Source organism: Scyliorhinus torazame, chromosome 5 (genome assembly GCF_047496885.1).
Source record: "Scyliorhinus torazame isolate Kashiwa2021f chromosome 5, sScyTor2.1, whole genome shotgun sequence".
NCBI lineage: Eukaryota > Metazoa > Chordata > Chondrichthyes > Carcharhiniformes > Scyliorhinidae > Scyliorhinus > Scyliorhinus torazame.
Genome location: NC_092711.1, coordinates 292,251,595 through 292,277,487, shown reverse-complemented (window position 1 = coordinate 292,277,487; position 25,893 = coordinate 292,251,595). Strand labels below are relative to the sequence as shown.

At 44.8% G+C, this 25,893-nt stretch overlaps 1 protein-coding gene across 7 annotated transcripts in view; it reads right to left on the bottom strand.

The window, feature by feature from the left end:
* atrx (ATRX chromatin remodeler) overlaps positions 1 to 25,893 on the bottom strand; it is a 285,402-nt gene that overhangs the window by 108,980 nt on the left and 150,529 nt on the right. For all 7 annotated transcript variants that reach the window (XM_072505740.1, XM_072505742.1, XM_072505738.1 and 4 more), the window contains 7 exons: positions 22,362 to 22,499; positions 18,597 to 18,772; positions 17,972 to 18,089; positions 7,105 to 7,235; positions 4,833 to 4,921; positions 2,236 to 2,399; positions 1,721 to 1,874 (listed from right to left, as the gene is read on the bottom strand). In XM_072505740.1, the coding sequence (XP_072361841.1) occupies positions 1,721 to 1,874; positions 2,236 to 2,399; positions 4,833 to 4,921; positions 7,105 to 7,235; positions 17,972 to 18,089; positions 18,597 to 18,772; positions 22,362 to 22,499 (970 nt within the window). The remainder of the gene's footprint in view (positions 1 to 1,720; positions 1,875 to 2,235; positions 2,400 to 4,832; positions 4,922 to 7,104; positions 7,236 to 17,971; positions 18,090 to 18,596; positions 18,773 to 22,361; positions 22,500 to 25,893) is intronic.

Here is a 25,893-nt window from a genome sequence, read left to right as displayed (position 1 = left end):
GGCTCACATCAAACCAATATGTAGTAAATGTACAAACAAATCACTGTCAAAATAAAATGAAGAACTGCAAGACACGGAATAGAAAGAGTAGGTGCATAGCTGAGTCCAGTCTTGAAGTTCTCAGAAAATTGACTGACCCAGTGAAGAAGCAAAGGCTGCAAAGTTTAGTGCTTTTGCTTTGATTGAACATTTTAGATTCTCTTATTGACCCTAATCTGTTAAATACAATCGCAGGGTAAAATTTCTACACCTACATTACACTAAGGCACCCTCTTTTACTGTCCCTCAGCAACCTAATTGAATATGGAAAACTCAGGCACAGGTATACATTATATATCCTCATTAGCTGGCCTTATGAGGAACTTGTTGTTAGTGGCAGTGATACCAAGTAAGCTCAAATATTTTGGACATGAAATGAGAAGGAGGGGGTGGGGGAGGGGTGGCGGGGCGAAAGAGTGTTTGGAAAGAGGTAATGCAAAGCAACACTTGGAAAACATGCACAAGACAGACCCAAGATGGCATGGATGGAATATCTGTACGCTGACCAGCCTTTATAAGGGATAGCCAGTGAAGGCAATGAATAGTAATCAGTGAGAAAGATTCTCCGTAGTGCAGCCAATCTTTGGAATGAGAACGGATAAAAGACGAAAACAGATTGTAATTTAACAATTTTGATGATCTTTTCAATCTTTTTACCATCTACAATTAAATCCTCAGACTGGCAAACAATTTGATGTGGGAATATAATCTATTTTCTCCACATCATGAAAATACTTAGACAAACTGACACCTACAAAGTAATATTAAGTTTAATAGCTACATTTCAAAATTACTCCCCATTACTGTAGTTTGAATCGTTATGCCCAATGTGACTGTTTCCTTGATAAATGCACAGGAGGTAATTTTAACAAACTTTTGGGAGTTGTGCAAGCTCGACGCAGGTTACAAAAGAATCCCACAGCTACAAAAAAAAAAAAGAGTGCAGTGGATTTTCAGGTATAAATCAAGGGGAGGAAGGGCGGCACGGTGGCGCAGTGGTTAGCACTGCTGCCTCACTGCACCGAGGACCCGGTATTATTATTATTCGATCCTGGCCCCGGGTCACTGCCCGTGTGGAGTTTGTACTTTCTCCCAGTGTTTGTGTGGATCTCATCCCCACAACCCAAAGATGTGCAGGGTAGGTGGATTGGCCACGCTAAATTGCCTTTTAATTAGAAAGAAAGAAACAATTGGGTATTCAAAACGTATTTAAATAAATAAATAAATTAAGGGGAGGCAATGGCAATAGTGGTATTGTCAATTGGCTAGTTATCAAGAGAACCAGGGTAATGCTCTGGAGACCCAGGTTCCGATCCTAACACAGTAGATAGTGAAATTTAAAGTCAATAAAAATCTAATGATGATTACAAAACCATTGTTGATTTGTCATCTGGTTCACTAATGTCCTTTAGGGAAGGAAATCTGCCACCCTTACCTGGTCTGACCTACATGCAGAGTGACAGCAAGGTGGTTGACTCTTAAATGCCACCTGAAATGGCCTAGGAAACCATTCAGTTCAAGGGCAATTAGGGATGGACAAAAAAATGCTGCCCACATACCATGAACAAAACTTTAAAAATCACCATTAATTGATGCCTTTCTAAAGAACTCCTGTAAAGAAAACTCCATAAAGCAAGAAAAAAAAAATGCTTGGTGTTTTAATGGCGTACTGTTAACTCACATTTTTTCTCCAATTGCTTCTGACATGTACAGGATTTCAAACAAAAGGGACATTTTCCCAGAATGCTGCAATATTTCTGCATCAGCATCTGTAATGAACTCTTTGTACCAATCTGCAGCAGGGCTACCTGGGTTGGAAGCAGGGGGTGGCTTTACTGTAGGCAATTAAAAAAAAAACATCAGACAAGGAGCAGATTTATAAATAAGTCATGAAATGTAGCTCAGTTAAATTACACACATTCATCCACAACTATACCACAATGTTTGGAAACAGGTCATTACGTTACAAGTGTGAGGAACATTCCAGCTCCTGCAGGTTCCAGGCATTTCAGTAGATTTGTTAGTTCTGCGGCGGTTAAAGATAAATCACATCAAGCCAACTCTATTTACATAAATGTACTAAATTGTTTTGTGCATTAAAACAAATTTTCACAGTAAAATGCGGATAGCACAATATACATGTTAATTGTGCAAAACTACAAATCAAAAATCTAAGATACTCGTCTCAATTCTTACCTTCATCTACTTTTGCTGGAACTGGATCTGCAGGTTTGTCTTCTGTACTTGCTTCTCCTCCACCACGTGACCTTGAATTCCAGACTTTGATCACTTCCACATCATTGTCACTGCCACTCTCCTCTGAGCTGCTATTATCTTTCTTTCCCTTTTTTTTCTTTTTCCTAAATATAATAAAAGCAATTAATTTAGCATGCAGTTTTTCTAAGTGTTACGATTATACCTGTAACACAAGTTACATTCTTCTAATAATAAGGGTCTGTATAAAGCAGCATATTAATCAATTCACCAACAGAAATACAGTGGAAATTACTTTCTAAATGGACTGTCCAACAGTCTACAAAACTAAAATAAGGATGAATAATGCTATGAAACATATGAATTTAACCTCAGTCTTAAACATCGTAAACAAACTGAAGCATTCATTTAAAAGATTTCCGAACTTATTTGCCAAGCCCCCTTTGGAGATTCTTTGTCCCATGCACTTCCCCACATCTATTTTCCAAGACCCAGCATTTTTGCTGAGAACAGAAGGGACTTTCATTTTCTTGGTTGCATAGCATGTCGTTTAAAACTGCTCATAAGTTGCAGAAATCTTTTGATAAAAAGGACTTCCCCAACAACCCCATCAAAAAACTGATAGTTCCTATCTGTACACACAGCTAAAGATGTTAAGGTGCAAACATTATGCTTCAATTTTAAACAGCGTCACCCGAATTAAATTTTAGTTAAGTTCCAATGTCAGAATGTTAACTGGATTAGAGATAGATGACGACTGCAGAATTGAATAGAAACATCTCTTTCACAGATCTGAAAACAAACTTAGTTATTACTACAAAAAGTGAAAATGCCCCAACAATTCATATCATAGTTTCTTTACAAATGGATACATACATATCCCAATCAGTTCCCCACAGGAAAGATAAAACTATCCAAATAAAAATTTTGTCAAGGTCTGTTGTAAATCCTTGGAACAATACAGCGTTTATAGATCCAAAATTATGTAAATTTTGTCCACATAAAACATCCACACAAATGACAGTGATGGAAGATTTTAAATAATAAACAAACAAACTGGGAGCAGGAACAGATCATTTGGGCCTTTGAGCCTAATAAAACCATGGTTGATCGGATTGTGGCTTCTACTTTCCTGACTTCCCACTACACCCTTCGACTCCCTTGTCAGCTAAGATACCCATATGGACATACTAATCACAAAATACATGATAGCCATCCCATTCCACTTCAACTTGCTCCCCATACCACCTGAAGACAGCACCTTTTATTAGGATGCCAATTCTATAGGCACCATCAGTCCTCCTGTAAATTGCCCATTTTTCAGAATAAACAGATAATGCAGTGACTGCCCTCTACGGTTGGTTATGTTTCCCAAATTTGTTGGCCAAGAGCTTGTGTGTCCAACTTTACAGTTAAATCAATGGAGTCAAATTTCCTAGCCTGGATTTTTGAGTTGAACCACAGATTAATTCTACCCTACCCTCCCACCCCTTAGGTGCTCACTAAGTACAGATGGTGACGGAATTGTAAGTACATTATTCCATTCCATAATTTGATTGGTCAGTAAATCAGTTCCTAATATGCAAAGACATGTCAGTGAAAGTTAACATGCTGCTACAGCAAGCAATTAAGGTGGCAAATGGTATGTGGGCCATTAGTACAAGGGGATTTGAATATCGGAGTAAAGATATCTTACTCAATTGTATAGAGTTTTGGTGAGACTGCACCTGGAGTAGTTTGCGCAGTTTTGGTCTCCTTACCGAAGGAAAGATATACTTGCCATAGAGAGAGTACAATGAACGTTCACCAAACTAATTGCTAGGATGGACGGTTTGGCCTGCATGAAAAAATTAAATAGACTGGGCCTTTATTCCCTGGAATTCCAAAATGCGAGGTGATTGCATTCAAACATTAAAAAATCCATACAGGGCTCAACAGGGTAGATGATGCAGGAAGGATGTTTCCACTAGCTTTGGGGGAAGGAGGGCTAGAACCAGCGACAGCCTCAGATTAAGGGGCAGGTCATTTCGGACAGAGATGAGGCGTGATTTCATTAGTTAGATGGTAGTGAACCTTTTGAATTCTCTACCCCCGAGGATTGTGGAGGCTCAGGTCATTAAGCATGTTCAGGAATGAGATTGATAGATTTCCACATACTGAAAACAGCAAGGATAAGGGAATAATGCAGAAAATTGATGCTGAAGATCATGCAGGATACCACTGAATGGCAGATCGGGCTCAAAGGGCTGAATGGCATAGGCCTGTTTCTGGTGTTATGAAAATTCTAATGTATAGAATTAACCATCTTGATAGAATTGAAAAGTAGGCAAGTTTAAGAAAAAAGAATGGGATGCCAAATCTGCAGTCAGCTGCTGTATGAAAATACATACATCCCCTGCTCCAGTAGCCACTCTGTAACAGGGATTGTATGTTAGATTTGTGACAGTAGATAGGGAAGTGGGCAGTCACATTGCACTGGAATGTCATTCATTCTGTACAACAAACTTAACGTACTTTATATATACACAAATCATTGTACAAATCATTCCTTTAAGCTAACATATGCCAAAAGAAAACACCTTTTCTCATCTTCAGAGGAAAGGCTCATCGAGGTTTCATCTGAATCTGATGCAATGAATTCATCCATACTGTCCTCATCAAAGTATCCCTAAATAAATGGAGAGATTAATGATTCACTTTTAGATGTAATATTCATTTTTTAAAATTGTTATTGCCACTAAAATTAAAGTCAAAAGAATAATCAAATATTCTCTATCATATGGCTTTCCTAACAATTCCAACAGATCATGTAGATGCATATCTTCAATTCTTTTCAATCAGAAATTGAGAGGCAGCCAAGGTTTTCATTACTTTTTAAAAGTCTGAAGAAACAAATATGGTCCATAAATTGCAGCGGTACAGCATAATTCAGAAATTGACAAAGTATCCAGCTCCCATTTGGACAAGTTGCAGCTGGTAGGAAATTTGTTCCATCAATTTCTGGAGGGCAGCAATAATTCTAAATACCACACATCCTATAAACTTGCCATACTAAAAATATTTAAAGAGGATCCGGTCTGCGAATATTCAAAGCAAAGGCCTTGAATGGTGCCCTGTTTAACATTCAGTTTCAAATTAATAAGTTTTGGTAAAGTGTTAAGTTAAAATCTGTTCCTGTAAAAGATGTTGGTAAATGATTTTAACTAGATTGTGCAATTCACGCCTCTCGAATGGTCCTTAAAAGGATAACGACAACAGCTGAAGCTGTGGGGGGGTGGAAATAACAAATGCAATGGTGCAATACAGTTCTCTATTCAGACACCTCTAGATTGGTCGAAAACAACAGTTTTCCTAGTAATTAATGAATTGTTGTGCTCAAATATTTTAAAACTGAAGGTCTCAATGAATGGCAAACTGAAGTTGCCTCCCAGCAGGTAGGAATAGAAAAACACAAATGTAATCATACTTTTGGTTGAAAGTATTCGCTCCAAGGCCATCATCCTCCTGACAGCTGGTAATCTCAAAACATTTAATTTATGACCTATTCTTTATTCCTTTAGACCTGTAAATTAACTCAGATGGAGAAAAGTCAACTGAATCCACTAAGCAAAACCTTGGTATTCCATACATTAAATGTTCACCATTTTGACAGTAAGTTATATAGCTGTCTCCTAAATAAAAACAGAGTCCGATCCCGGCCCCGGGTCACTATACGTGTGGAGTTTTCACATTCTCCCCGTGTCTGCGTGGATCTGACCCCCACAACCCATCGTTGTGTAGGGGAGGTGGACTGGCCATGCTAAATTGCCCCTTAATTAGAAAAAAATTATTGGGTACTCTAAATTTAAAATAAATAAATAAAAACAGAGTTACTGTTTCATGTCAATGAATCAGAACAAAGTTCAATGGCGTCCACAGGTGCTGCCTAATCTGCTATTTCCAGCATTTTCTGTTTGATGTCACCATCAATAACAATGAGTTATAAGTGGAATAAATAGTGGAAATTCTTACGGCGAGGGGAGGCAAGCGGGAAACAGATCAATTATTTACATTACAAAAATTTAGAATTAAAAAAAATTTATCTGAACAGTCTTGTTAAAAAGTTTTATGCATTGAAAATCTTTGGTTTTAATATCAGTTGTTTCTGGCTTCCAATCACTACCCAGCAGGACTATATACTGGTATACAGTATTAAGTTTCAGTTAGTTTAATATTAGAAGTTCTTAAAAAGATACCTAATCATGCCAAATTGCCTTAAAAAAAGCTTTTTAAGAGCCCCCTCGAAGATCCACAAATGGGCATTTAGTGTGAAAATTTTCATTAGTTCAACCTAGGAGTGTGGCCAATTTGGTAGGTGGGTCTGGCTTCCAGTGCAATGTTTTTCAACTAGCGCAGAAGATTGTGGAAAATTCATTGGCATTTGAAATTCTACAATCGTTTTGTTTTGGCTGGTTTGAATGATTTCAGGCAAACTGCCCTTAAAAAACAAAATCACAAATTAATTGCACCTCCGGGCTCGGATATTCTAATCACCTTACCACATACATGATGCTACTGTTGAAGTTTCCAAATAACTGCTACTGATAGTCTATATTTAATTTCTGCATAATATTTCAACACTTGTGTTACATGCCTGCTACAATGTTGCAGCAAGATTCATCCCAATCACTTGCACTTGCACATCAGAATTCAAGGTTGAGTTAATTAAAACATATGAACTCCAATTGCCTTAATATAACTGCAAATGGTTCTTTCTGAAACAAATGTTAGTCAAAATAGTGATACATCACAATAATGTTTTTAATACAGACCTTGAATGGAAATAAAATTCACTATATTCGTTTACTGTACCTTGTTTTCTTTACTGATGTAGTCCAACTGCAGACACCAAGGGTGGGTCCATATCCTACTCAGCATCTGAAAATCCTGGAAGAGTCTTGTTCCTGTTTTCCCCCTTCCACCTTCATTACTACTCCCCACACCTGAAAGTAAATGTTGTGACCTTGATTTACAGATTGTATAGTCTGCTTTGAAAAGACAAGAAAGATGTTTCTTTTTAACCTGGAAACGATTTGAGTTGTAACACAAATGACATCCAAGTAACAGCTGGACAAAGTCTTTATAGGACATGCACACCTATGAACTGACAGTTTGGCCAAAATGACTCACCGTACGCTAAGTGCAATATATTCTTTCACAATGAGACTTTAAAGACAGATTACCATTTCATAAAGAAAGATCAGGGAAAATAATATCCTGTACGGATTGCAGCATTTTTAGATCACAAATTTCTGAATGAGAAGCGAGGAGCTAGTTATTACTCCAGCACAAAATATAGGCCACTGCTTCAGTGCAAAACTGAGGGAATGCGGATATAATCGGAAGCGGCCATGTCACTAACCCATACCCCCAATTTCGGGTGCTCAGAGTCCCTCCATGCCAATAAGATCCGTCTCCGGGCTACCAGGGAGGCAAAAACCAAAACATCAGCCTCTCTCGCCCTCTGGACTCGCGGGTCTTTCGACACACCAAAAATCACAACCTCTGGACTCAACCACCCTACCTTCAATACCGTTGACATGACATCAGCAAATCCCTGCCAAAATCCCCTAAGCCTCAAGACATGCCCAAAACATATGGACATGATTCGCAGGCCCACCCGCACAGCGTCCACACCTATCCTCCACCTCTTCAAAGAACCTGCTCATTCGGGCCACTGTCATATACGCCCTGTGGACCACCTTGAATTGTATCAGGCTAAGCCTGGCACACGACTAGGACGCCCGATACACAATTTCAAACAACAGCAATGGACTTCTTCCAATTGCCCTGGCCAATATTTGTCCCTCAGTAAACATCAGGAAAAAAAAAGTATTCTGCTGGTCATTATTACAGTGGTGTTTGTGGGACCTTGCTGCACACAAAGTGGTTACCATACTCCCTACATTACAACAGTGATTACACTTCAAGTACTTCATTGGCTGTCAAGCATTTTGTAACATAGAAGTTGTGTAACATAGAAGTTGTGAAAGGAATTATATAAACGCATGGTTCTGATTTCTATCAGGGTAAAAATGTATAGAAAACTGCAACAATAAATACAGATAATTTGTTTTAATTGGATTAATGCTAAACAGAGCAATTACTTGGGGATGAAATCCATATACTTTCTAAATTAGCGCCCAAAACCTGCATCAATATTTTTTCACACCTACCTGATCATGGCAAGCACAGCCCAACAGTGGCCTTTTAACCAGTACCCCAATTGTTGCACCATGCTTATTCCCTCCCATTCATTTATATGCCACCCTTTAGCAGCATCATTCAAAGAGTCAGCTTCCATCTGCAGATATATCTTTCCACAGGTCAGGCCAGGAGGAGGACTCAGTTGGCATTTGTTTTCCCACACCTTCCCTGACTAACACGCCTTTCCAACTCTAGCACGGAAGTCGCCAAGAGAACCAGCTCGCCTCCCTTTGGGATGCAGGACAGCAATTGATTGAGGCTGAAGCAGAATGTCTTTTTTGTCTCATCCGTTGCATCTAGGGTTGGGGCTTAGGCACTGATGGCTTTGACATGCTGTTCTTGGGCCAGTGCGAGGAGTTTGCTCACCCTGCACTGAAGTTCGTTGAAACATCCAACCAATTAATTTTTTTATGGCGAAGCCAACCCCATAGAGACTTCTGCTTTGTCTTTCCAAAAGGTGTATCCGTCATCTTGTTCTTTATGCTGGCCTTCTCCTGCTAATCGTGACTCGCTCAGGGCGGCGATGTCAAAGTTGTGGCATTCCGTGTAGTTCCTGGGCTATGATGGTTATGCGACTTTCAGGTCTGTTGCTATTGGTGATAAGGGTCCTGATGTTCCAGGTCCCAGAATTTATTTGGGTGGGTGGGATGGGGTTGGGGTGGAAGATGCCTGTGGAAAGATTTTTTTAAAAATAATTTAGAATACCCAGTTCTTTTATCCCAATCAAGGGTCAATTTAGCGTGGCCAATCCTCGGTGCCGTGAGGCCGCAGTGCTAGCCACTGTGCCATCATGCTGTCCCGTATGACTGTGGAAAGGTGCCCGTCATCACGATCACCCTGATCCACCAGAGGGACAGGCAAGACCTCGTGGCAACAACCCCACTCCAAGCACTGGCATCCAATAGATTATATCATCGTCCTAGCAAGGGCTCACAAAGAGATCCACATCACCTGCATCACGACCGGAGCCAATGCCTGCTGGACTGACCATCGACTAATCAGCTTTACCATCTCCATCACCCTGGCCCCAAACCAGCACAGGCAGAAAACTGTCATTGGAGATTCACTGTTGCTGAACTCAAAGACCCTGAAAAGAGCAAGCTACTCAGTCAGCACTTCACCGCTAACCTGGCGACAACCATCAAGCCAGAGCCGCAGAATGCCCACAGCACCTGGTTCGTCTTAAATGCAACCCAGAGTCAGCACCTGCGAGAGACACAGGCTCTCGACCAGGCAACACCAAGACTGGTTCGACGAGAGCCATCAGGAGATCCAGAATCCTTGAATGCAAAAGCAAGGTGTTCCTGAACTGGCAGTTCCACCAAGACTCGTGTGAGAGGAAACATGCCTACAGGCAACTGAAGGCAGAGGTGCAACAAAGAACCCGCGGCAGCTGGAAAGAGTGCAGGATACTCAGTAACTCACCTACAATCACCGTGCACGGCTTCTTCAGCGCTATCGAAACCATTTATAGTCCGAGTACCCAGGGACCCACCCCAGAGAGCCAAAAACGGAGGCGTTCACAGACAGAGAGGCAGTCAAAGCCCACTGGCACAGCAACTTGAGGACCTCAACCAAGATACAGCCTTCAACACATGTGCCCTCGCCATCATCCCGCAACACGCTACCCGCGATCATCTCCGCAACCCTAGCTCACTGTGAGGTCAAAAAAGTCACAAGACAAGCTGAAAAACAGCAAGGCCTCTGGCGCAGATGGAATCCCTGCCTTGGTATTAAAATGTGGTGTATTAAAATGCGGCGGAGAGGCACTCTTGACAAGAATCCACAATCTCATCACCCGTGGTCTGGTAGAGAGCTCCGGATGGTCTCAGCCGCCATAATTGTGACCATCTTCAAGAAAGGTGACAGGTCTAAGTACAGAAATTAGAGAGATTCCCCCACAGGAAAGGTGATCGAGTGAATACTGCTCAACCATCTCCGTCCAGTAGCGGAAGAGCTCCTCCCCAAGTCAGTGCAGCTTCCGCCCACCAAGAGGCTCAATGTACATGATCTTCAGTGCGCCTCAAATCCAGGAAAAGTGCAGGGAGCAGCATCAACCTCTGTACATTGCCTTCTTCAATCTCGCAACGGCCTTTGTTATCCATGAGGGATCCTGGAACATCCTCCTCAAATTCGGCTGCCCATAGAAATTAGTCACCAATTAGTCGGACTATAAATGGTTTCCATAGCGCTGAAGGAGCCGTGCACGGTGTTTGCAGGCAAGTTGCTGAGTCAACTGCACTCTTTCCATGGAGCCTGCTCCATGATGACATGCAAGCTGGGATCCTCACCACGGAAACATCACAGACCCAATACGTGTGCAAACTGGGGTCAAACAGGGCTATATCATCGCACCAATGCTCCTCTCCATCTTCCGTGCAGCAACACTCCATCCCGTCACCCGGAAGCTACCCAGGGAGCTTACCTATCGGACATTTGGGGAACTTCAACCTCCGACGCCTCCAGGCCAGAACCAAGACCACCCCAACCTCTGTGAACGAGCTGCAGTTCGCAGACGACGCCAGTGCGCGCGCATACTCAGAGGCCAAGCTACAAACCATCATCGATGCATTCAGAGGCATATGAGATAATGGGCCTCAAACTAAAGATCTAGAAAACAAAGTTTCTCTACCAGCCCGCTCCTGCCACACAAACTGCCCTAGACGATCGAGATCCATGGTGAGCCACAGAACAATGTGGATCATTTCCCATACATCGGGAGCCGCCTCTTAGTGTGAGCAGTGACGATGAAATCCAGCATTGACTCCAACACGCCAGAGCAGTCTCCGACACCTGAGAAACAGAGTATTCGAAGATAGAGACTGCAAATCCAGCATCAAGCATCTTTTTAAACAACTGAATGGGGCATTTGCTTCCATCCTATAGACAATAAACTTAACCCAATTTAAAAAGGTCAAAAGTTTAACTTTCAAATGGCCCCTTTTTGGAAGGCACCTGTATTTTAAGCGCACACGTACCCCACTCCCGACCATGTTACTATGCGACGAGCCACAAAGGTCAGGTTCCAATGACTACAGGAAAATCGGTTTTGATTTTGTAAGAAGCAAAGTGTTCAGCTACCCTTAAAGACCCGTCATGTTAGAGGTAAGTAGGAACACAGACAGCCTTGTGCCACGAGTTCCCACTTCCACACCCATTTAAAGACGAGCAAAACGAAAAAGGCAAGCACACCATCAGATGAGTGTACTCGCCTCCAGAAATTTAGAAGACCTGCCAGAAAGGCAGCAGAGTGGCACAGTGGTTCGCACCGATGCCTCACGGCGCCAAGGTCCCAGGTTCAATCCCAGCTCTGGGTTACTGTCCGTGTGAAGTTTTCATATTCTCCCCGTGCTTGCGTGGGTTTCACCCCCCACAACCCAAAGATGTGCAGGGTAGGTGAATTGACCACATTAGATTGCCCCTTAATTGGAAAAGATTAATTGGGACACTCTAAATTTATTAATAAAAAAAGAAGACCTGCCAGAAGAGGTGGTCCAGATCAGGAGAACACAAACAGGGGAATATTTTTGTTTTAAACACCCCGCAACCCATGCTAACAACTGCAGACTTCAGCAGGTTGGGTGCTGAAGGGTACTGGAAGATGCAATTCCAACATGTTGCTATGATCATAGCCGTCAGAATGTTAGCCCAAGTGCCTGATAATCCAAAAATTAAATAGTTTAGGCTAATCATCATTTAACAACTTAGAACAAAACTACAGGACTGTACTATGAAAACAAAGGCAAAGTTCTGACTGGCATCTCCTGTACTGAATAAATCACACCCATCGGCCTAAGCAGGCCAGTTCGGCAACATTACCTTATTTCATACCAAAACTCAAACATCTGGTTTAAGTTCATCATGGATCAACTCCTGTATGTCATTAAAAGACACAATGACATCATAACATACTTGAATGAAAATTAAGTTCAACCGTATAATTATGAAACATCATTTATGTAAAAGTCACAAGCTGAATGCTCCATTGAAGTTCTTAAAGATTAGTAAGCAGATCACGCTCAGTAGTTACTGTCAAAGAGTTTGGTGAAATATTGTACAAGTTGTGCTGATTAGGCAATTGTGGCCACAGATTCAAAGTGTTCGCTGATTGCACAGCGTAAGCTGTTGGCTATATCAATAAAGTTTTAAAAGACTTGCGGCTATGCAGAGCTAAGTTGCACATTCGGCGGCTCCCGCAAAAACTGACTTTTGAGCTCTTTTCAGGGCCCACAGCGGCACTTTTTCGACGTTTCCCGGTGTGGGAAGGAGATTACCACAATTCCCCGATAGTATATGGCTCTTACCAGGAACGGGGCGACTAAAAAGGTGGTGGTGGACCCGAAGGAGAGTAGAGGATACAGAGTACTCGGCGATAGCCATTTCGGACCACGCCCCGCATTGGATGGACTTCGAGCTGGGGGAGGAGAGGGACCAGCGCCCGTTGTGGCTTTTGGAGGTGGGGCTGTTGGTGGACGAGGTGGTGAGCGAGTGGGTCCGAGGAAGTATAGAGAGGTACCCGGAGGCCAACGATAACGGGGAGGTCCGAGTGGGAATGGTATGGGAGGCGCTGAAGGCGGTGGTTAGGGGAGAGCTGATCTCCATTAGGGCCCACAAGGAGAGGAGGGGGCGGGGGGGGGGGGGGGGAAGGCTGGTGGGGGAGATGGTGAGGGTAGATAGGAGGTATGCGGAGGTGCCATAGGAAGGATTGTTGAGGAAGAGGCGCACAGCCTCCAGGCCGAATTCGACCTGGTGACCATCAGGAAGGCGGAGGTGCAGTGGAGGAAGGCCCAGGGGGCGATTTAAGAGTATGGGGAAAAGGCAAGCCGGATGCTGGCGCATCAGCTTCGGAAGCGGGATGCAGCTAGGGTGATCGGGGGAGTTAAGGACAGGGGAGGGAGTGTGGTGTGGAGTGGGGTTGGCATCAATGGGGTCTTCAGGGACTTCTATGAGGAATTGTATCGGTCTGAGCCCCCACTGTAGGAGGGAGGGATGGGCCGCTTCCTGGACCAATTGAGGTTTCCGAAGGTGGAGGGACTGGTGGCGGGATTGGGGGCCCCGACTGGGCTGGAGGAACTGACCAAAGGGATAGGAAGCATGCAGGCGGGGAAGACACCGGGGCCGGACGGTTTCCCGGTCGAATTCTATAAAAAATATATGGACCTGTTGGGCCTGTTGCTAGTTAGGACCTTCAATGAGGCAAGGGAGGGGGGGGGGGGGGGCATTGCCCCCGATGATGTCCCGGGCACTGATCACCTTGATCCTGAAGCGGGACAAGGATCCCCTGCAGTGTGGGTCTTGCAGGCCGATTTTGTTGCGAAATGTAGATGCCAAGGTGCTGGCGAAGGTCTTGGCCACGAGGATTGAGGATTGTGTGCCGCAGATCAGACGGGGTTTGTGAAGGGGAGGCAGTTGAACGCGAATGTGCGGAGGCTTTTGAACGTTATCATGATGCCGGCGAGGGAGGGGGAGGCGGAGATAGTGGTGGCGATGGACGCTGAGAAAGCCTTCGATAGGGTAGAGTGTGGGGGTACCTGTGGGAGGTGCTGAAGAGGTTTCGGTTTGGGAGGGGTTTGTCAAGTGGGTTAGGCTGTTGTATGAGGTCCCGATGGCAAGTGTGGCCACAAATAGGAGGAGGTCCGAGTACTTTTGGTTGCACCGAGGGACGAGACAGGGGTGTCCCCTGTCCCCGCTGCTCTTCGCACTGGCAATTGAACCCCTGGCTATGGCACTGAGGGAGTCGAGGAACTGGAGGGGGTTGGTGCGGGATGGGGAGGAGCATAGGGTGTCGCTCTATGCGGACGACTTGCTGCTATATGTGGCGGACCCGGTGGGGGGAATGCCGGAGGTAATGAGGATCCTTAGGGAATTCGGGGATTTCTCGGGGTACAAGCTCAACATGGGGAAGAGCGGGCTGTTTGTGGTTCACCCAGGGGACCAGGAGAGGGGGATTGGCGAGCTCCCATTAAAAAGGGCGGAGAGGAGCTTCAGGTATTTGGGGGTCCAGGTGGCCCTGCATAGGCTTAATTTCACAAGGCTGGTGGAGCAAATGGAGGAGGAGTTCAAGAGGTGGGACGCGTTGCCGCTGTCCTTGGCGGGTAGGGTGCAGTCAGTCAAAATGACGGTGCTCCAAAGGTTTTTGTTCCTGTTCCAGTGCCTCCCAGTGTTTCTCCCGAAGGCCTTTTTTAGGCGGGTTAACAGGAGTATAATGGGGTTTGTGTGGGCGCGAGGGAATCAGAGGGTGAGAAGGGTGTTCCTGGAGCAGAGTAGAGATATGGGGGGGGGGGGCTGGCGCTGCCCAACCTCTGTGGGTACTACTGGGCCGCCAATGCGACGATGGTGCGCAAGTGGGTGATGGAGGGGGAGGGGCTGCATGGAAGAGGTTGGAGACGGCGTCTTGTGTGGGTACGAGTTTGGGGGCGCTGGCAACGGCGCCGCTGCCGTTCCCTCCAAGGAGGTATACCACGAGCCTGGTGGTGGCAGCTGCCCTCAAAATCTGGGGGCAGTGGAGGCAGCACAGGGGGGAAGCTGGGACCTCTGTGTGGACCCCAATACGGGGGAACCACCGGTTCATCCCAGGGAGAACAGATGGAGAGTTTTCGGGTGGCACAGGGCAGGGATACAAAGGTTGGGGGGACCTGTTTGTGGACGGGAAGTTCGCGAGCCTGGGTGAGCTGGAGGAGAAGTACGGGCTCCCCCGGGGAACACCTTCAGGTACTTACAGGCAAGGGCGTTTGCCAGGCGGCAGGTGGTGGAATTCCCGCGGCTGCTGCCACACACCGTACAGGACAGGGTGCTCTCGGCGGGGGTTGGAGTGGGGAAGATCTCGGAGACTTACCAGGAGGAGGAGGCCTCGGTGGTGGAGGTGAAAGGCAAGTGGGAGGAGGAGTTGGGAGAGGAGATTGAGGAAGGGACGTGGGCAAATGCCCTAGGGAGGGTGAACTCTTCCTCATCGTGCGCGAGGCTCAGCCTCATACAGTTTAAAGTGCTGCACAGGGCACACGTGACCAGGACAAGGATGAGCTGTTTTTTTGGGGGTGAGGACAGGTGTGCTAGGTGCTTAGGGAGCCCAGCAAATCACACCCATATGTTCTAGGCGTGCCCAGCGCTGGAGGAATTTTGGACGAGTGTAGCGAGGACAGTGTCGAGGGTGGTAGGATCAGGGTCAAACTGGGCTGGGGGCTCGCAGTATTTGGGGTCGCAGAGGAGCCAGGAGTGCAGGAGGCGAAAGAGGCCGGTATTCTGGCCTTTGTGTCCCTGGTAGCCCGGCGAAGGATTCTTCTTCAGTGGAAGGATGCGAGGCCCCCAAGCGTGGAATCCTGGATCAACGATATGGCGGGGTTTATTAAGTTGGAGGGAGTGAAATTTGCCTTGAGAGGGTCGGTACAAGGGTTCTTTAGGTGGTGGCAACTGTTCTTCGACTTCCTGGCGGAACGGTAGACATTGGTCAATGGCAGCAGCACGGGGGGGGGGGGGGGGGTTTACTTTACTTTATTTTTATTTTCGGTATTTACACTGGAGGGTCTGAGGGGGTGTATATACCTGTTGTGTTAAGTCGGGGTGTCAATGTTAATGTATTATTTATGTGCAGGTGAGTGTATGGAGGGTTGCTTTTCTAGACTGTGTTTTGTACTTAACCCTGTTGGGTTCCTTTTTCATTTTGTTATTGATATTTTATGAAAATCTTAATAAACATTATTTGTAAAAAAAAAAGTTTTCAAATCCATCTATCACAAACAGACCATAAAATTATTGATAGGTATCTACTAACTTGGCAGTATTTGAATAAGAGTCATTTTGCAGGAATCTCGGGTTTAAATTCAAAAATAGTGATTCAGCAAAAGCCCATCACTAAGTTGCACCGTCTCAGGTAGTGCATATACATTGTAATTCTGCAAAGGCACTCTGTTGTAATACTAAACACCTTTCATGCTATCTCATCACTTATCAATTACTGGAGCACTGTTTCAAATTAAGATTTTCTTGTGCTAAATTATCTAACTTGCATTTGTTTTCTGTGTGTTTCTGTCCAGCTTCTAGTATAATTGTTTATGTATCCAAAGATGTGCAGGTTAGGTGGATTGGCCATACTAAATTTCCCTTTAAGTCTCCAAAAGGTTAGGTTGGGTTATGGGGATAGGGTGGGGCATGGGCTTAGGTTGTGTGCTCTTTCCAAGGGCCGGTGCAGACCCGATGGGCCGAATGGCATCCGTCTGCATTGTAGATTCTATGACCCGGTGGGGGGAATGCCGGAGGTAATGAGGATCCTTAGGGAATTCGGGGATTTCTTTGATCTTAACTCAAACCATGCCCCATTCACTTACGCTGGCCCCTGCTCAAGCAATGTTTTGATTTTAAAACACTTGTCCTTGTTTTCATATCTCTCCAAGGCCTCATCCTTCCCTATAATTGGAACTTCTGCCAGCCCCACAACTCTGTTGCAATGCATGCCTTCCTCCAATTCCAGCATCTGCAATTTTAATCAGCCCACAGATGGGAGCAGCACCTTCAGCTAGGTTCTAAACTCTGATTATACCCTCCCTATACTACCTCTCTACCTCACTTTTCTCCTTTAAGGCACTCCTTAAAATCTAGGTTTGATCATCTGATCTAATGTCGCCTTGTGGCTTGATGTCATTTTGTTTTATAAGGCTATTTTATTAAAGGCCTTGTGTTAATTCTCTCTTGTAGCTGGCATCACTCTTCCTCCCCACCTGTTGCAGACTTGATTCATTGTCTCTGCATACTTTACTCAATGCTTCCTCATTCTTCTATTTGTTCTTTTGGACAAATCCACATGCTTTTGACCAGAACTCCCACTTAAATCTGCAGGTTCTGAACTCATGCTGACTGTTGCTCCAGTGCCGCCACTTTTTGTTGCCAACATGAAATCCAGGCCCCTTTAAACTCTGACGCAGGTCCTTAACAAAGGAGCTGAACCATTCACCTTCAAATCGGCAAGTTGCTTATGGGAAGCATGTTCCACACTGGCAGTTCACCAATCACAATTACAATGAGGGCCAATGAAAATTAACTGAGTCCTACCGACTCCTCTAGGCTGTGACTATGCACACAGTCTGCTCACTGTATTGTACAGGAAAATTGTCCCCTTGAATTTGTTTAAATTTCAAGACCGACATTTAAAAAAATCTATTTTAGAAGGTTTTCTATAAAGTCTTGTGATAAGTTGAAGGCATAGTTCAAGGACATACTTAATAATAAACAAAAAAAAAATCATGTAGCTAGAACTGATGGCCAGCAACAGAAAAGCTCTTGGATCTACACCCACATTCCGATATCCTTTCTGCAATGTCTAGACAGCAGGAAGACCTAACTCCAAATTACCACACATCACAATGTAATTCCTCTGTAACTCTAGAAACACATAAGGTAGGGAATCATATTGTGCTTCTGAGAGCTTTTTCCTTAGTCTAATATTATGTAATACTAGTTTAAAAAAAAACTTAACACATACCTGTAAAATGGTCAAGGTAGTACTGATAAAGTTTGCACTGAATTGGCATCATCCTCACAGCAAGAACATACTCGTGTTTCGGAGGCAAGAATTTGGTAAGAGCAGTGTAATCCTTTCGCTGTTTGAGAAGGAAATTTAGGATAAAATTATTTTTCAAACATAAAATACAAACCATTTAGATTTAGTTTTTAAAATTACCACTGGTTCCTGAATGGGCCACTGTGAGGGTGGGAGAGAGTATTATGGTAAGTGACCACAGAGTTACGCTCTTTTACCCCACACTCTCTTCACCTCAAAGGAGAATTCATCTTTACCAAGTAAACAGAACTAAAAGTGGAGGCAAGGCAGACATGTATGACCAGAGAAGAATTAAGTTAGTGTTATGAGAGACTGAATTGCCAAAGAGAAGAACAACGATGGAAATGATGGGGGTGTGGATCAGAGCTCGATTGGAGTCCTAGATTAATTGAGGTTTGTGAAGGGGGGAGAGAAAAAGTTTATTGAAAAATGTTCACATTTAGTGTAGATTGAAGTGTGATGGCAGCAGAAAAAGGGCAAGGAAGCAACAAAGTGAATGTTAGTTCAATTGCACACAATTAAAAACTTTAGTAACTTCCGTAAATACCTGTACACAGCCGGCTAACATTTCATACAAGATGTGGGCACGTTTCTTCATTACTCGCACATCTATCATAGTGGAATCCGCACACTGGCCATTTTGAATGGGATTCATGAATCGGTTCCTGAACTCTTTTATTGAACCAAGAAGATTCTCTTTAATGAAATTCACCATACAGTGATCTGGAGAAGAAATATTTCAAGCATTTAATCTTTTAAAAGTGGGGCTACCGCAATTAAATAGAAGGTATATGGAAACACATTCGTACAAATTTCTGGATCTTTCCCATGTCCGAGTAGAGCATTTAAACACCATCAAAAGCAATTTACCAATGCATAGCCAAAATTCCAACTTGCATTTCCATAGTGACTAGCAGGAGAAGCGACAAAATTTGAAAAACAGCCAAAGGAGATGTTGCAAGAGGTGACTAAAATCTTGGTCAAGGTTGTAGACTTTAAGAAGGGTAGAGGTCTCTGGAGCAGTTTTCACAATTTGAAGTCAGTACAGCTGAAGGGTGCCAATAGTTGGATGAAGGAAGTGGAGGATGTGCAGAGCAATGAGGGTTTCAACAGCAGATGGCGAAGCAAAAGAATGTATCCGAGGTGGAAAAGTAATCTTTCTAATGGAAAGGAGGTGGTGCCATAAGTTCACCTCAGGAACAAATAAAACACCAGGTTTGCTGAGCCAAAAATAATTGTCAGGGAGATGGATGGAATCCTCGGCGAGGGCTGAAGACAAACCTTCCCGATGTTTAATGGAGACTTACAACACAGAAGCAGTGAGGTTGTGGTGAGGCTTGATAAAGCTGTATCATCAACTTACAGGTGGAACCCATAAGACATAGGAGCAGAATTAGGCCACTCGGCCCATCGAGTCTGCTCCGCCATTCAATCATGGCTGATATTTTCTCATCCCCATTCTCCTGCCGTCTCCCCATAACCCCTTATTAATCAAGAACCTATCTATCTCTGTCTTAAAGACACTCAGTGATTTGGCCTCCACAGCTTTCTGCGGCAAGGGTTCCACAGATTCACCACCCTTTGGCTGAAAAAATTCCTCCTCATCTCTCTGTTTTAAAGGATTGTCCCTTTAGTCGGAGATGGTGACCCAAGGCCATGTCTTTGGGTCACCATCACAGCGATGTGGATGAGAAATGGGGGAGAGGCAGGAATCAATTCCTGCGACACTCGAGATAATGGTGCGAGATGGAATGAGAAGGCACTGCAGGAGATTTTTTAAGCTATGATTGGAAAGCGCAGCATGGACCCAGAGAAGGGCAGTCCCGCTCAGCTGGACAAGGGAATTGGATTCAAACATGGAGCTGCAGGAAAGATGAGCACAATATGAGATGGACTGCAGTTGACAAGAGGGGTCACGGATGTTTTATTTTTCAGGAAGGGTGTAATGTTACTGGAATAATGATCCAGATACCTGGACCAATGTTCCAAAGATACGAGTTCAAGTCTCACCATGGCAGCTTGGGGGGAAATTTAATTCATTAATATAGCTGAAATAAAAACCCAGTATTAATATGTTCTTAAAACCTCCAGATTATCACCAAACCCCACCTGGCTCCCTCATGGCCTTCAGGGAAAGAAATCTGCTAGCATTCTGGCCTGGTCTGGCCTACACAGGACTCCAGTCCCACAGCAATAATCCTGCAAATTAATCCTCACTAACATCTGGGAACTTGTGCCAGAATTGGGAGATCTGTCCCAAAGGCTAGTCAAGAAACAGCCAAAGATAATCATACTCAAACATAATGCCATACACACTGAAATATTCCATAAAGTCAATGTCCCAGAGATCACCATCAACATCCTGGGCACGTCCTGTCCCACCCTCAGCAGATGGCGGCTGCACAAGGATATACAGTCAGCAGGGAGTGGCTCTAAAATTTGTCAATATTGATTCCAGACACCATGGAGTCTCATGGCATGAAGTCAAACATGGGCAAGGAAACCACTTGCTGATTACCAATCTCCCTTAACTAATGAATCAGTGCTCCTCCATTTTGAACACCACTTGGAAAAAGCACTAAAAGGTAGTCAAAGTACTGAAAGTACTTTGGGCGGGTGACTTCAACGCCCATCACCAAGGGTGGTTAGGCAGCATCACTACTGACTGAGTCCCAAAGGACATACCTGCCAGTCTGGGCATGTAGCAAGTGGCGAAAACACAGAGGGAATATCCTGCTTGACCCCATCCTCACTAACCTTCCTGTCATAGATTCAAATGTCCATGGCATCAGTAGTAGGAATGGCCAACACAGTCCTGGGAGACAAAGTCTCATCACGAAGGAAACCCTCCATCACTTTGCGGGACACTAACATGCTAAATTAGACAGGCTCAGACTGGAAAGAACAAGGCCGGGATTCTCCGATGCGCCGGGTTGGAGAATCCCCAGGGGGGAGGTGAGAATCTCGCCCCCCCCCCCCCCCCCGCCGGCTTCCCTATTTTCCGGCGCCAGCAGGATTTCCGCCACGCCGGTCGGGGTCCGTTGACAGCGGCCCATCCGGCGATTCTCCAGACCCCGATGGGCCGAGTGGCCGTCAGGTTTTGCCCAGTCTCCCCGGCGTGGATTACTAACCTCACACACGGCAGGACCTGGCATGTAAGTGTGCGGGGTAGGGGTGGGGGGGGGGGGGGGGGGGGGGGGGGGGGGCATGGTGGCCTGGTACGCGATCAAGGCCTACCGATTTGCGGATGGGCTGGTTCCGTGGGGGGCCTTCTTACCTCCACGCTGGGCCCCTGTAGGGCTCCGCCATATTGCTTGGGGGCCGGCGCGGAGGACGGAACACGCGCGGAAATATGCCGACCAGTCCGCGCATGCGCGAGATCACGCTGGCCGATCCACGCATGCGCGAAATCACGCCGGCCGGTCCGCACATGCGCGAGATCACGCCAGCCGGTCCACGCATGCACAAACTCGTGCCGGCCGGAGCTGCGGGGACGACTCTGGCAGCAACCTAGCCCCCTAGAAAGGTGATAATTCCTCACTTCCGGGGGCCGTTGGTGCCGGTAATCCCACCGGTTTGGGGACATAGCCCCATTTTTAGAGAACCCCGCCCCAGTAGTCTACAAAAATTTACATTTGTTTCTGATGCAGTTGATTATTTTGTAATTTGAGCATTCAAATAGTCCTTGAAATTTTTATTAGGAATTGAATTATAATTTCTTGCAGCAGTTTTAAAATATTCTAGTTATATTGTACATTTGGCAGATGTGATTTTTATTCCTTTAAAAAAAAAAACTATTAAGGGGCAATCTAGCGTGGTCAGTCCACCTACCCTGCACATCTTTGGGTTGTGTGTGTGTGTGTGTGTGGGGGGGGGGGGGGGGGGGGGGGGGGGGGGGGGGGGGGAGATTAGACCCACAGGGAGAATGTGCAGACTCCACAAGGACAGTGACCCGGGCCCAGGATTGAACCTGGGTCCTTAGAGCTGTTGAGGTAGCAGGACTAACCACAGCCCCACCACTCCTTCAGCCTGGCTATAGTGTAATTGCAAATGATCTTTGTAATCTTAATATTTAAGGGGAAACTAGATAAACACAAGAGAGGAACAAATTAGAAAGTTGTGCTGAGAGGATTAGAAGGATGGGAAGTAGAATAAAAACAAGGGCACAGGCCAGTGACCCAAATGGGGTTTGTATTTTGTGTAGAAACAAAAAAGTTAACGTACATTCCTGTTTTTAATGTGCATTTGCAATTGATGATGAATTGAATAAAATATTTACACGGGAGAATGATAAAACAGAAACATTACTTACATTCTACTAAATTATTTTGTAGTGGTGTTCCAGTGAGAATAATCCTCCGCTTTGATCTAATAGAATTCATTGCCTTTGATATTGCTGAAGCTTCATTTTTAAGTATGTGGCCTTCATCACACACAACAAAATCTGGCCCTACAGGGGAAATCAAGCCATTTTAAAATAATTTGTAAGACTTTTTTAAAATCCAAAAGACCTGGTAAAAATCATTTTAAGTGTGTCACAATCTACAAAATGTTACAACCATGGAATACAAGTTTTGACAAAGCAACAGGCAGAATGCAAAACACAGAATATGTCCGGAAATTAACCAAGAACAGTTAATGAAACAAGCCTGTCAGATTAACATATTCAAGTTTATATTATACTGCTGGACGGAGTCATAAAGCTGCAACACAAAGATCAAAGCATTTCAAGACATCTGTATTATAGTTATGTTTACTTCAACTGTACAAATCAATTTAGACTTGTAGTTGGCTGTATCCGGAATAGTAGCGCACCTAGTAAATAAATTGAACCCTGTACACGTGCTTTGTACAATTGGTAACATGAAGCGGAAAAATAAATTCCAGCATGGCATCAATAATTTTTCCACAGCTCCACAAATATTAGATGGCATCATACTTATTAAAATCATTGAAAGGCGTCACGACATTTCATTGCAATATGCACTGAAAGCTGAACTGTGCTACCTACATATCAATACTATAATTTCTTTATAAAACAATATAATTTACGTGCATAGAATATAACCAAGTTGTTCCCATGTTGTTGTAGGCTTTAGCCACTGAGCGTCACTGTTGAGCACCCCATTTGCCTCAGCCAGCAGCCATATTGGTACAGATTTGTGAATTAGGCAAGTTCTCAAGTCCCTGAATTAAAACTTTTCTTTGGCCCCAAAGAAACACAAGCTGCCTGCTGCATATCCCACCACCCCGTTCCTCGCATCCACATCCCGATTTGCTATCACTGTAAGGCAATTCTTTAAAAAAAAAAAATTTAGAGTACCCAAATTATTTTTTCCCAATTAAGCAGCAAAGCGTGGCGAATCCACCTACCTTGCACATCTTTGGGTTGTGGGGGTGAAACCCACGCAGACATGGGAGAATGTGCAATTTCCACAGACAGTGACCCAGGGCCGGGATTGAACCAGGTCCTCAGCGCCATAGGCAGCAGTGCTAACCATTGTGCCACTCACAAAGCAAATCTGGAAAGCATTGCTCAATTATGTTCCTCAATCATAATTGTTGCCATTTGATGCTTGACAACTAAATTTCAACAAGTGTGTTTTGCACCACAAACCACTGCCCTGAAATGGGAGCTTGATGCTGATACAGAGCTTATCAAATACATTGTGCAGGATAATGGCTACCTGATCACTTGTTTTTGTTCTTTGATCAGATAGTTTCATGCTGACCATCATCAAACTCATTAGTGGGCCTAGGGTCAGCACCATTGGCTCAGAAAGTGCCCAGTCTTTCTCAGATTACCCTGCAAGAGCAAGGCATCACAAAAATCTGAGCAACAGGTGAAGCTAGCTATTTAACGTTGCTACAGTGCAGTGGTATTCGCCACGAACAAGATGGTCAAGCCAAAAAGATTGTTCTGCCTATAAGTAATGATGGGAAAAATAAATCGTGCCAGGGTGATACTAGGTATGTAGGCCCTACATCAAGACTGACTGATCTTATTGAACAGCATGACCCAGCTGCTGTTGGCAATAGGCAAAGTGCAGGCCAGCCCGTGCTGGCAAAACTCAAAACTGTGTCCAACATTAGATACGATTCCACGATCGGACAATTTTTGTTAAATAATACTCTGCTAAGAATTACGCTAACAACCAACCTAAGATGGTCAGTCAGCCTCGCAGTGTGACGCATTTGCATGTACTGAAAATTACATATATTAATATACAGCGCCATGTTCTTCAGACAGAAAAAACATGTACATACACGGCACCAGTATAACCCCCAAAAAAACAACTACAGACATTCCTCAGGAGTATGTCTTGACCAGTCAGGGTCAAGCTGCTTGGTTTAAATTTCAGGCCTGGCAGTTAATTGTCAGTCACCATTAGTTGGTGCATTCTCCATGGCAACCAATCAGCACTCTCTTGCAGTTATCAATGGTTTTCCCCTCATATTGGTATTCTTGAGAAGTGTCTAGAGTTCTGATGTTCCCCTAATACTAATCTTCACTTGACCAACTAGACAAAATTATGCAGTTATCTGGAACCCATGCCTCTATACTAAACTTTAATATGTTGACGATTAGAAGCAAAACGAATACTGTATTTACGTGCTGAGTACTTGCATATTAATTCATACTACTGTATCCCTTTGGTAAATGGAACTCTCTGCTAACCGGTATTTTTGGTTAATCAGCACAACTAAGACCAAAAAGAAAACAAACAGAAGATCACATCATAACTATATAAGTAATCAACAGCCACAGCCCGCCCTACCATGTCCCCCCCCCCCATCCTCTCTGCCTCCAACTTTTCTTCGCTATCCTGGAAGAAGCCAATTATTGGTTTCCATCTCCGGGCAAACCCTTCCACTGACCCCCTCAAGGCCTCTCCAGCCTAAGGAAATCCATGAGGTCACTCACCCACACCCCGTTTCGGCGCTCTGAGTCCCTCCACCCTAACAGGATCCATTTCCGGACTACCAGAGGTAACCCGGGACTCCAAATACTGCAATTCTGGACTTGGGATCACCTTCACCCTCAGTACCTCCAACATCACATCAGCGAACCACTGCCAAAATCCCTCCAGCTTCAGACAGGCCCAAAACATGTGGACATGGTTCGCGGGCCACCCCCGCACACTGCCCACACCTATCCTCCACCCCCTCAAAGAACCTACCCATTCTAGCCGCCGTCACATGTGCCCTGTGGACTACTTTAAATTGAATGAGACTCAGCCTGGTGCACTAAGAGGACGCATTCACCTTCGTCAAGAGTCTCCATGGGGCTGGTTTAGCACAGGGCTAAATAGCTGGCTTTTAAAGCAGACCAAGCAGCGGAGGTTCAATTCCTGTACCAGCCTCCTTATAACCCAGCCTCCAACTCTCTTCTCTCCGCCCTCCCCCCCCCTCCCAAGCTCCTCCTCCCACTTCCGCTTAACTACTCCTATTGGGGCACCCTCCCGATCCATTAATTCTTAATATATCTGTCACCCTGCCCTCACCAACCTCTGGTTACGCCAGCAGCTGGGGCTGGTTTAGCACAGCGGGCTAAACAGCTGTCTTCTAATGCAGAACAAGGCCAGCAGCGAGGGTTCAATTCACGTACTGGCCTCCCCGAACAGGCGCCGGAATGTGGCGACTCGGGGCTTTTCACAGTAACTTCATTGAAGCCTTGAAGCCTACTTGTGACAATAAGCGATTATTATCCAGCAACCCCGGAGTGGCAGATCAGGAAAGGACAGCACCCGTTTCTCACATAATTCCGCACCTGCAAGTATCTGAACCCGTTTCCGTTGGGCAACTCGTACTCATCTACCAGTCCCTCCAAGTTGGGAAGCTGC